This window comes from Psammomys obesus, unplaced genomic scaffold (assembly GCF_907164565.1).
Source record: "Psammomys obesus unplaced genomic scaffold, mPsaObe1.curated_primary_1811, whole genome shotgun sequence".
NCBI classification, from domain to species: Eukaryota; Metazoa; Chordata; class Mammalia; order Rodentia; family Muridae; genus Psammomys; species Psammomys obesus.
Genome location: NW_026590062.1, coordinates 21,952,508 through 21,964,536, shown reverse-complemented (window position 1 = coordinate 21,964,536; position 12,029 = coordinate 21,952,508). Strand labels below are relative to the sequence as shown.

Below are 12,029 nucleotides of genomic sequence, written 5' to 3'. Positions count from 1 at the left end.
TTAAAGAGAGTCTTAAAATGAGAAATTAGAAGCCTTCCCCTACATCAGCTGTGCCTTGTTGGAGGTGGAACCTAGACAAGCAAGCACCAATTGAGAAGCATCCCCAGCCCCTGTGCCGGTTTTGGTGGTGTTGGTTAATTGTGCATTTATATGCAGGTGCCCTAAGGAGGGCATAGAACGAGTGGCTATGCCAGCAATCAAGGATGGATGCTCAATTGTTCCCAAAATGAGGGAAGGAGCCCTGCCATGAATACTAGCATTTCCTTTAGGGGTTCTCTACCTCCCCACCTGACCCCATAGAAAAGAAAAAGTCTTAGGAACCAAGTGAACTGTCTGCCTGGTACAGATTTCTAATGGAGCTGGCTTCAGTAGTCCCAGGGTCCAGGTGGGGCCAGCTTCTGAACTGCCTGTGCTACTTTGCTTTCCCACAGGGTGGCAGCAGCAGATTGCAGGGTAGGACCATCTCCCCTCAGGCTTTGATGTCCTCAGCAGGTGGGATAGTTCCAAGTTCCAGGGTGCACTGAGGTAGACAGGTCATTGATCCTTCTCACTTGAGGCAGTGGTGCCTGCTGGCCTCTGAACCCCAGGGAGGTTGGGGCATGGCTCAGTTGGTAAAGCTCTCAGAAGCCAAAGGACCCAAGCTTGGCTCCCCAACACTCATAGGAAAGCTGGGCATGAACACCAGTGATCTGAGCACTGAGGACATTGAAATATGGCTATCTGGAGCTTGCAGGACCAGCCAGCCTAAGCTACTTGGCGAGTCTCAGGCCAGTGAAAGAGAAATTAAGGTGGGAATTGGGTATGGTCCCAGCATTTAAGAAACAGGTGGCTCTCTGATTCCCAGGCCAGCCAGAACTACATAGTGAGACCCAAATTGAAATAATAAAGCCTTGAGGTGGGCTGGAAGATGTCTCAGTGGGTTCCACCAAGACACAGAGTTCTATCCCTAGAACCCACATGGTAGAATAAGAACCAACTCCCAGTTCTCTTCTGACTTCCACATTGCTTGGTGATACATGTGCCCTCACACCTACAAAAAACTAAAGTAAAGACAGGCAGTTTTGTTTTTTAAACGTAGGTGACACGGAGCCAGCATGTCAGTGCATGGATCTCAGTTTGAGGCCAGCCTGGTCTACAGAGCAAGTTCCAGGACAGTCAAGGCTACATAGAGAAACCCTGACTCAAAGACATCAAGGAGGATTTCTGGCCTCTACAGTCATCCACCGCACGCGCGCGTGCACACACACAAAGAGGCAGCTTTGCTCTCTATCCAGCTGTCTTTGACACACTGGTCCTTTGCTATCTGCCGTTTGGTGTCTGTCCTATGGGATTAGACTACTCTTGTCTCCTTGCCTCATATCCCCACTCTCAAATCTCTGGTTGCTGGCAAGACTCTAGCTTCCTCTTGCCTCTGGTTGTCAGTGTGTCTGTATAGCTGGGTCTCTTTTTTTATCCTCTCCTGACCTGTTTTTGTGTGTCCCTCCTACACAACTTCCCATCTGTCCTCTCCACTTCTGTGTGTCCATGTGAACTCTTGGGTGACTCTCCTCCCTACCCCTCACTGGGTGGCCTCCCTTCTCCATGCTCCATATGACCTGTGTCTGTGCATTCAGTTTGGTGTGTGCTGTGTGTGAGCCCTGGCTTTTGTTCTTTCCGTACCCATCTCTCACTTCCCATTTCTCCTGTTTCTGTTTTCTTTTTTATCACCACTCTACCCCCATGCATGTGTGTGTGCACCCGTGCAGTGCATATGCCTGTGTGTGTGTGTGTACATCAGAGGACAACTAGCAGGTACCAGTTCTCTCCGTATGTGGTTCTTGGTGATAGAACCCAAGTTGTTAGGCTCAGTGAAAAGTGAGCCATCTTGCCTAACCTTTCTCTCTCTTTCTTTCCCTGTCTCCTTTCTCTCTCTCTCTCTCTCTCTCTCTCTCTCTCTCTCTCTCATTTGTGCTCTCTCTCTCTCTCACTCTCTTTATTTCTGAATTTCTAATAGGGTCTTTCTGTGTCCTGGCTGGAGCTCACTAGATAAACCAAGCTAGCCTCAAACTCACAAGAGATCTGCCTGCATTTAAAGACCTGCACCACCATGCTCTTGTCTATCTTTTTCTGTCTCTGCTCCACCCCCTTTGTCACTAAGCAGCCTAGCAGTCCGGCCACGGCGGATGTAGAGGGATGATTCAGTGGTGACAGGAAACAACTGCCTCGCCTACTGCCCGCCAGAGTTTGTGCTGTTGGTATCGGCTTGAGCAGGTGTTCAGGCACAGGATGGGATGGCCATGGTGAGGAGGCCCCACTCTCAGGTAAGTTTTTCCCAGGGGTGCTCAGCTTGAGCAGGTGTCCTACACCCCACAAGACCCTTAGCTGTAGACTGAGTGGAGGCCGGGACACGTGATACCTCCTACCCTGGCCTGGCACTGTGACCCGCAAGGAAAGCCTGCCTTCAGGGGATTTAGGCATCTACCTACCTATCATTGTCTTTCCAAACTCCCAGTCTGCGAGACTCCCAAGAAGCCCTAGGGTGGTTCTGTCACTACCAGTGACTGGGGAGAGCCAGCCAAAAGCCAGAGATGAGCTCAGTTTCATCTGTGAAGGGTTGGCTAATGACACAGGCCTGTGGATGAATCTGGGATGTTCTAGGGAACTGTGCCCAGGCCCTGCCCCAGCCAGGAGGAAGTCACTGTCCCCAAAAATCTACTGAAGCCTGAGCCAGCTTGTACCGTCTGAGGGATAACCCCTGTAGAGTTGGTAGCTCCTTGGTTCTGGCTCTGCGAATGGGTGGTCCAGGTTGGCCAGAGACAGGGCCTGCCAGACCTCTGCACATAGGCATACCTCCCCCGCCCCCTCTACACACACACACAACCTGCCTGGCCTGGTCTCCACTCCTGTAATCATGGCTCTAGGAATGCTGAAGTGGAAGGGCAGTGCGTTCAAAGCCAGCCTGTACTCCACGGTGAGACCCTGTTTTAAGGGAACAAACCACGGAAAAGTTACTCAGCTAAGACCACAGTCCCGGAGTAGCACCCCAGGAGTAGAGTCATCCCAGGTCAGTGAGACTGGATGCATTCCTCATCCAAGCTGACTGTTAGGGCCTCTGGTTTCTCAACAGTGGACAGTTGATTGCAGAGCGATCGCTCACGGCCATTGAGGCTGGAGGCTCAGAAGCAAGCCTTGTTCATTTGAAAACTGCCCACTTCCCTTTGAGCTATTTTGGCCCACAGAGCAACAGGGCTGTGGCAGTCCCCCCCACACCCACAGCTAGCCCTGCTCTGGCCCCTTGGGGCCTTCTGCAACTGCTGGGTTGCCCTGCCTGCAGACCCACAGTCCTCCCTCCACACTCAGCCTGCCTGCTGTCCTAGCGAGCATCAGGTGAGATGGAGGGAGTTCACTGGGCCTGCTCTGGATTTCCATCTTCTTCACACACAGGATGTGCCTCTCAGAACCTCCAGTCTGCTCCCTCGGAAGAAAGCAGTGGGGCTCGGGGGGATCTCCCACCTGAGAAGCAATCCCCAGACCCTATCCAGGAAGTACCCCGTGCACTCATGCCTGCTCTCGACTTGTTTTTCAATACTTTGATATATTCTTCATTGTATGTGTGGATGGATGTGCCTGCGCCACAGCATAGGTCAGAGAACTTGGAGGAGTTAGTTCTCCCCACCACGTGGGTCCTGGGGAGTCAGATTCAGGCCATCAGGCTTGGAGGCAAGCACCTTTAACTGAGAGCTATCTCACCAGCCCCCCATTCAGTCTGTTTACCGGTACAAATTATTCATAATAGACTAGACATTTCCATGGGTGTAGGAGATGCATCTTGATCATTTTCACCCCCAGTCACTTCTCTTGTCCTCCCCATTTCCACCAATCCCTGCCCCCTTGCCGACGAATCCCCTTCTGATTTCATGCCCTTCCTTCAGTGTGGGTGGGATAGTGTGGTGGCCCAATGAATACCAGGTTTGCTTACCGAGTGTGAGTGGGGGTCCTCTAGGGGAGCACGCGCATCCTACCACTGAGGGAGACACCGCTCTCCAGCAACCTTTTTAAAATCTAAACATTCATGTAAATTGGAACATGATGGCACACCCCTATAATCCCAGCACTTGGGAGGCAGAGGCCAGCCAGCCTGGTCTACACAGTGAGTTTCAGAACCACCAGGGCTACACAGTGACTCGCTGTCTCAAAAACAAAGTGTATAATATATATATATATATGAGTGCTTTGTTTGCATGCCTGGTGCCCACAAAGACTGAGAGAGGATTGGATCTCTTGGAACTGGAATTACAGATGGTTGTGAGATGTGGGTACTGAGAATCAAACCCAGGTCCTCTGAGAGAGCAGTCCATGCTCTTGATCTCTGAGCCATCTCTCCAGCCCCACCTCCCATTCTGCCCCCCAACCCCCTGCTGGGAATGGAGCCACGGCCTTCCCCTTGCTAGGTTAAACTTGGGCATATCCCTCTGGGTGACTCTAGGTAGCTGCTCTCCACTAAGCCACGAGCCTAGTCCATCATTGGGAGACTCTAAGCAAATGTCTTAACCATGCCCCTAGGCCTTTTTATGTTTTAAGACAGGGTCTCAGGGACTTTGAACTTGCAATATAGCCCAGGTTGACCTTGAAATGTGCAATATGCCTGCCTCTGCCTCCTGAGCAGCTAGGATTACCACAGCACCACTAGGCCTGGCATATCCACTTCCTTAGCTCCCACAGCCCATCACCAAGCCCTTCCCTCAAGACTCCTGGAGTCCGAGGGAATGCGCTTCTAGATGTCACCAAGCAGGAGAGTACATCCCCTTGGTCTTTGCTGCAGGCCACTGATAGTCTCTTCCCATGTCACATGACTAAGAACTGTGACTATGACAAGTGTCACATGGCTGACCCTACTCTTACATTCATCATCTCCATGACAGGCCTCATGTGACAGACTCAAAGGACATTTGTTATTTCCCCCGTGTGACGGGTTAGAGTTTATAGGCGACCCTGACAAATACTGTCTCAGCCTGAGGGCTTCTGGAGTCCTGCTCATCCCTGTACAAAAGCTCCAGTACCAAGAGTGCTCTCTGGTAGCCAAGGCCTCTCAGATGGAGGAAGATCCTTCTTCTTAAGGCCTGGGAAACGGAAGTCAGCAGGCTAGCTCCTGGGACCTTGAATGCCAAGCTTGCTTTTTTTTGGGGGGGTGTCATAAGTGGGCTAACCTGGGCAAGTGCTGAGTTATATGTAGCCTGCCTGTTCACTATGCCCAAGACTTCCCCTGTTCTTTTTTCCCCCCTTTGAGACAAGTGTCTTGTAGCCCAAACTGGCTATTATGTTGCCAAGGATGACCTTGAAGTGATCTGCCTCTGCCTCCTAAGTGCTAGAATTACAGGTGTACAGGAGACACCAGGATTTGATTCTCCTCTCCCTACCCTCTATTATTCACCCGTATTTCCTCCCCTTCCTCCTCTCTGTCCCTCTCTCTCTACATATATGTATGTGTGTGTCCCTCTCCTTTTTCAAATATATAGATAGCATTGTGCTTTGTACGCAGAGCTTGCCTTGATCTCCTAGTCTTCCTGGCTTCTGTTTCTTGAAAGGCTAGAGCAGCGGTTCTCAACCTTCCTAATACTGCAACCCTTTAATGCAGTTTCTCATGTTGTGGTGACCCCCCCCAGCATAAAATCATTTTTGTTGCTATTTCATAACTATCACTTAGTTACTGTTATGAATCGTAATGGAAATATTTGATATGCAGGATATCTGATATGTAACCCCTGTTGATCCCCCAAGGAGGTTGCGACCCACAGACCCACAGGTTGAGAACCACTGTGCTGGAGTTGCATGCATGTGCCCTATGCTCAGTTTATGGGTCTCTTTGGTAGACAGAATCAATGTCCTAACCAAGGGCCACACCCCTTGACCCCTAGCTGGGGGAATTCTAGGCAGGTGCTCTCTTACTGAGCCACACCCCAGCCCCTCACTGGGGGATTCAAGGCAGGAGCTCTAACAGCTATGCCACATCCCAGCCCCTCACTGGGGGATTCTAGGCGGGAGCTCTACAGCTGAGCCACTCCTTCTCTAGCTTGAGGTGGGACCAGCTGCAGACAGAGTGGCCACTTGGTCATCCACATTCCACGTGTGCCTCACACAGGACTGGTTCCCTCAACTGTTTCTCTTGCCCATGGTATGGAGCTGAGTCTCGTAACTGTGACAGCTTATTAGAGAGGGCTAAACCTCCACTCACCAGATTGCATGTGGCTTCACCAAGGCTGGGACAACCACTGCCTTGGACGTGGCCCTGGGCTACCTGGGGACTCACAGCCTCCTCACTCCAGACATCCTTCTCCACAGCCCCACCTCTTTTGTCTCTCACAGGACCAGCCTCACTCTGAAGGACCTCAAGCCCTATCCTTCAGCTGGGGCCCAGTCCCTGAAGTACACTGTGTCAGGGTTTCCTCCTCACTGACTGGGACCCTGCGGCTCTCACCACGGCAGAATCTGGGAGCTTTTTGTTGCTGTTTGTTTCATTTTGTTTTGTTTTGAGACAGTGTTCCTCTGTGTAGCTCTGGCTGTCCTGGAGCTCACTCTGTAGACCAGGCTGGCCTCCAACTCAGAGATCTGCCTGCCTCTGCCTCCCAAGCCCTGGGATTAAAGGTGTGCACCACCACCACCATGCTGCTAGGATCCGGGTTCTTGGGAGCTGGGGGGAAGGAAACGCCTCTATCTTCCTGGAGATGGAAGCAGCACTGAGAACATGTGAAGGCTGGGGACGACTGCAACCTCAGAGCCAAGTTTACTGATAATACAGCAACAGGACAGGCTTGGGTGGGAGAGAGGGAGCGTGTGCGCGCTTGCAGGCACATGTGCCTACCCTCTCATGCTCGGGGAGAAAGGGTGTTGGATTTTACTGACACGAGTTACAGGTGTCATGAGCTGTGAGCAGCAAGCACTCTTAACTGCTGAGCCCTCTCTCCAGCTGCTCTGCCTTATTTCTGTTTTGTTTCTGACACAGGCTCTCAGTATTTAGCCCAGGCTAGCCCAAAACTCACTATGTTGGTTGTCTCAGGCTGTCCTGAAAACTAGTGGAAATCCTCCTGCTTCAGCCTCCAGGGTTGCTGGGATTACAGGTGTGAGCCCCTATTCGAGGGCCAGGACTGAGTGCTGAATCCTCCTTTTCCACAAAGCAGCTGTGGGGGCTTTCTCAGTCTTAAATTCTCCACCTGTGACGTAAGGAGCCTGTCTCTCAGGACCAGGTAGATTGGGAACAGTGCTTAGAATTTTACTCAATTTCTTGGTGCTGCCTAATACTCTCAACTTTATAGCACACGTAGTCTGGTAGTCAGTATGCTGGTTAGGGTCACGTGGGAGACACAGCTGGTTCAATTCAGAAGTAGGGAAGGCCATTTCATTGATGTTGCTAGAGCCAAGGACCAGAGAGAGATGAGAAAGCGAACAGGTGGGCTGGGGCAGCAGCTGGAGCCACTGGCTCACACATCTCCAATGTAGCTTCACAGCCCCTTCCCCAAGCCAACATGAGCACCGAGCTGGAGCTGCTGTGGCCACTGTCACTACTAGTGCTGCTGCTGTTGGGGTCCACAGCCTGGCTGTGTGTCCGATGCGCCCGCCAAGGTAAGTGTCACACAGGAAAGGAGTGATGGGAGTACTGTGGACAGTATGTCCCAGGAGCCTCTGGGGCTGGACCTGGCTGTGATGGGAGGGGCAGGAGAATGAGCACCTAGGAACCAGCTGGTGGCCCCTATATGGCCCCTGAGGACAGTGAGTGTGAGCAGAGGCCAGTTCTGCTAGGTCGTGGGGGTCACTTAGTCCAGGAAGTTGCTCTAGATATGAGAAAGGGGAGGCTGGGCTACTGTGGCACCCTCTATTTCCAGCTATTGTCACCCCTCAAAAGGGATTAAGTACCTTTCCTTCTCTCCCTCCCTTCTTCCTTCTTACCTCCTACTCCAGCTCTCTCCTTCTCTTCCTCCTTTTTTTCTTCTCTTCCCCTCTTTCCTCTGTCTTTTCTCTCTTCTTCCTTCCTCCTTCCTTTCATTTTTTCCTTTTTAAAAAAATCTATCTATCTATCTATCTATCTATCTATCTATCTATCTATCATCTATCTATTATTTCTAGAGCGTTCTGCCTGCACGCCAGAAGAGGGCACCAGATCTCATTACAGATGGTTGTGAGTCACTATGTCGTTGCTAGGAATTAAACTCAGGACCTCTGGAAGAACAGTCAGTACTCTTAACCTCTGAGACATCTCTCCAGACCCATTTTCTTCCTTTTAATCCTTTCTCTTTCAGACTGTCTCATACTGTAGCCCAGGCTATCCTCAAATGTTCCTGCCCTCTGGCCTCAGCTTCCTGAGTGCTGGGATCACAGGCATGTGTCAACACACCCAACTGACAAGAGCCATTTCAATGACAGGCAGCCACAGGGACTTGACAAGGGCCTGGTGGAGTTATAAAGGGGGTTGGGGGGATGGAGAAGTTACAAAGGGGGTTGGAGAATCCCAGCGCTTCTCCATTCCACCCTCTTAGTTTAGGGGAGACTTGCTATGCTGTTTCTCTTCTTGCAGGGGTGAAGAAAACTGGGAAAATCTACGAGCAGAGGAACCAGTGAGTTGCCCCAGCTTGTCATACTTGAGCACCCTGCGATGGCGATCCCCTTCAGGAACCCAGTCCTTGCCCTCACTCACTCACGCCTGCTGCATAGAAGGCTCTAATGGCTGCCTGGCATTCAAGTGGAGGGAGAGAAAGAGGCTGGGCTATCCATGGGAATGTGCCGCCACAGGGCAGTGGTAGTGGGGGCAGACACCTGGGCTCCAGGCAGATGAGAGTGGAATCTAAGAGACACCTAAGAGGGGCTGGGCACCTCCCGTCACCCCGTATATTCCAGAGCCTGCCTGAGCCACAGAAGGCATTTCTGTTGGAATTTAAATTGGCTTAAATTTAAACAGTAGGGGGCTGAAGAATGTAAGTAAAAGGGACTGACACAAAACCTGAAAACCTGAGTTCAATCCCCCTGGAACCCACAGGGGAAGAATATTACAGACTCCTTAACACTGTCCTCTACACACACACACACACACACACAGAGAGAGAGAGAGAGAGAGAGACACACTAAATACAGATAAAATAAACTTTTTAAAATAAGAAAGCAGGGCTTGAGAGATGGCAGGCCTTGAGGCACTGGCTGCTTTTCCAGAAAATCTGGATTTGATCTCCAAAACCCACATAATGGCTCACAACAGTCTTTTATCTTTCTTTCTGTTTGTTTTTTTGAGACAGGGTTTCTCTGTGTAGTCTTGGCTGCCCTGGACTCTCTTTGTAGATCAGGCTGACTTGAACTCATAGAGATCCACCTGCCTCTGCCTCCCAAGTGCTGGGATTAAAAACGTACACCAACATACCCGGCTCATAACAGTCTTTGACTCGGGTTCCAGGAGATCCATGCCCTCTTCTGTCCTCCTCAGGCACCAGGCATACGTGTGGTGGGCAGGCATACACATGGGCGAAATACCAATACACATAAAAATAATTTTAGAAGTGGGAATTTGACTAAACTGTAAAGCCCCTGCCTAGGGTCCCCCAGTGAGGGGCTGGGTGTGGCTCAGTGGTATGTATTGTGCTTGCTGAGTATGCTCAGGGTCCTCAGCTCAATGCCCAATATAAAAAGAAAGGCAAGGGGCAGGCATGATGGTCTGCCCCTTTAGTCCCAGCACTCAGGAGGCAGAGACAGGTGGATTTCTGAGTTCCAAGCTAGCCTGGTCTACACAGTAAGTTCCAGGCCAGTCAGGCCTACAAAGTGAGACCCAATGGCAAAACAAAGAAAAGAAAGAAAGAGGGAGGGAGAAAGGGAACCAGCTGACCATACTGTGCCCCTCCCTGTTACATGCACATCCACTGCCCACAGACACAGCACAGCCCTCACGCGCACACCCCAGTAGGCCCTGTCACTCACACATACACACACCCTTTCTCATTTCCTTTTGCAACTGAAAAACCACAGTGAGATTTGAAAACAAAATCTTCCATCTCTGACCACCCTGAGCCATGGCTAAAGCTTGCTTGTTGACTTTATTTTTTGCTTTTGAGGCAGGATTACTCCAATGCACTGGCTAGCATAGAACTTACTTTGTAGGCCAAGCTGGCCTCAAACTCACATTGTTCCTCCCACCCTGAGTGCTGGGAATCCAGGCATGTTCAAACAGACACATTCCCAGGCTCAGCCTCGCCCTCTTTTCTGTGTGTCTTGTCCTTTTCTGTCTCTCGGTCTTTCTCTACATCCTTGCCTGGGGAATGCCAAAGCCCAGCTCAGCTCACCCTTGTGTATTCACAGGCAAGAAAATGAACAGAGCTGCACTGTGTCTCAGACCTACTCCTGTGAGTCCTTGATGCATCCTGGGATTGGTTCGGGCTGGGACTCCCTATGTCAAGGTCCCTTCTGTGTCCCTTGCCCTGAGGCCAGCCTGGTATACGGGGTGAAAATACCCTGTCCCTTCTTCTCTCCAAAAGTGGCCAGGCAGGTGTGGCCAGGACCCCTAAGGAACACAGCCTCAGAGAAGTCATTTGAAAGGTAGGAAGGCATTCTAGAGTGTGTGGTCCTCACAGGGCCGGGACCTGGGATCCCACCCAGCAGAGCCAGGCCCAGGCCTCACTCTGTCTCTAAGCTGCAGAGCTTACGGCTGGCTGTGAGGTTCTGGGGAGCTATCCCCTCCCCAGGGCACCAGCTCAGCACCACCCGCTGCCCCATCCTTGCAGGAAGAACAAGCTGATGTTCTCCCACCTGGAGGGTGAGTGACACCAGGCAGGAACAAGCCTGAGTGGGGAAGGGACAGCGGGACAAGCACTGGTGTGGGAAGGCCTTCTAGGGAGAGCTGTGGCTGGGGTTGATGGACTCACAGTTGAGGCAGACTGTGCACAAAGCTGTAGTGGTCCAAAGCCCCCAGTCCTTTGCTTGGGCTGAAGAGCCTGGGTTGGGTTGGGGCAGGACCTGGAGGGAAGTAAGCCTAGCTTAGCCTTTCTTCCAGGTCCTGAGTCCCCTAGGTACCAGAATTTCTACAAAGGTGGGTAGCTCTAGGGGGAGGGAATGGGCCAGAGCTGGGAGCTGAGCTTGTTTTGACTCTCCTCTCTGGCCTCTTCCAGGAAGCAGACATGACCCTGATACTGCTTATGTGTGAGTAGCCATGTCTGAGCCTAGCCTCTGCCCATGCCCTTGTTTCTGGGTCTCTGATTCCAAACTTCTTTATCTGTGAAGACACTCCTCTGGGTAGGCTCTTGAATCTGGTGACCATGGCCTTGTCCGGCCTGGCACGTGGCTCTGATTATCTGGTAGCAGGTGGGCACTCTTCCTGCCATCTGGTGAAAGGCAAGTTACAAAGCAGACATGGTGGCACAGGTCTATATAAACCTAGTGTTGTGGCAATCTGAGCATTTCGGAAGGAGGATCAGGAGTTGGAAGCCATCCTGATCTAAATGGTGAGTTTGAGGTCAGCATGAGATACAGAGATGCTGTTTCTATAATGTGGAGGGTGGCAGAGAGCCAGCTCATCGCATGGAGCCTGATGACCCGAGCTCCATTGCCTGGGGACCCACGTGGTGGAAGGAAGGAGAGAGCTCTGACCTCCACATGTGTGTCGTGGCTCTTTTGTGCATGTGCGAACGTGCACACACAAGAACACAATAAATAATGCAAGGTTTAAAAGAGAAAGGGAAGGAAGGAGGGAGATAGAGATACATAGATACATATACAGAGAGAGAGCAGTATGTAGAGGCACAGTTCTGCTCCACCCCCAGCCATCCCAGCACTCGGGAAGCTGAGGCAGAAGCTATACCTCAGAAAGAAATTACCCCATCAGCGTCTCCTCATGTCACAAACAGGAAAAACTTGAGCCTGTAATCCCAGCATTCAGGAAGGCAGAGGCAGTTAGATTTCTGCAAGTTCAAGGCCAGCCTGGTCTACAAAGCAAGTCTAGGATAGCCAAGGCTAAATAGATAAACCATGCCTCGAAAAAACTAACTAACTAACTAACTAACTAACTAACTAACTAACTAACTAAC

The 12,029-nt window shown here is 51.2% G+C and overlaps 1 protein-coding gene across 2 annotated transcripts in view; it reads left to right on the top strand.

The window, feature by feature from the left end:
* The first annotated feature begins 2,193 nt into the window (after window positions 1-2,193).
* The window catches only part of Lat2 (linker for activation of T cells family member 2), a 14,731-nt gene continuing 4,895 nt past the window's right edge, over window positions 2,194-12,029 (top strand). The window contains exons 1-8 of one of the 2 annotated variants that reach the window (XM_055606516.1): window positions 2,194-2,300; window positions 7,474-7,596; window positions 8,546-8,585; window positions 10,309-10,352; window positions 10,485-10,545; window positions 10,731-10,762; window positions 11,000-11,035; window positions 11,115-11,145. In XM_055606516.1, the coding sequence (XP_055462491.1) occupies window positions 7,500-7,596; window positions 8,546-8,585; window positions 10,309-10,352; window positions 10,485-10,545; window positions 10,731-10,762; window positions 11,000-11,035; window positions 11,115-11,145 (341 nt within the window). In that variant the 5' untranslated portion in view covers window positions 2,194-2,300; window positions 7,474-7,499. The remainder of the gene's footprint in view (window positions 2,301-7,473; window positions 7,597-8,545; window positions 8,586-10,308; window positions 10,353-10,484; window positions 10,546-10,730; window positions 10,763-10,999; window positions 11,036-11,114; window positions 11,146-12,029) is intronic. The other variant, XM_055606517.1, reaches the window with a different exon arrangement.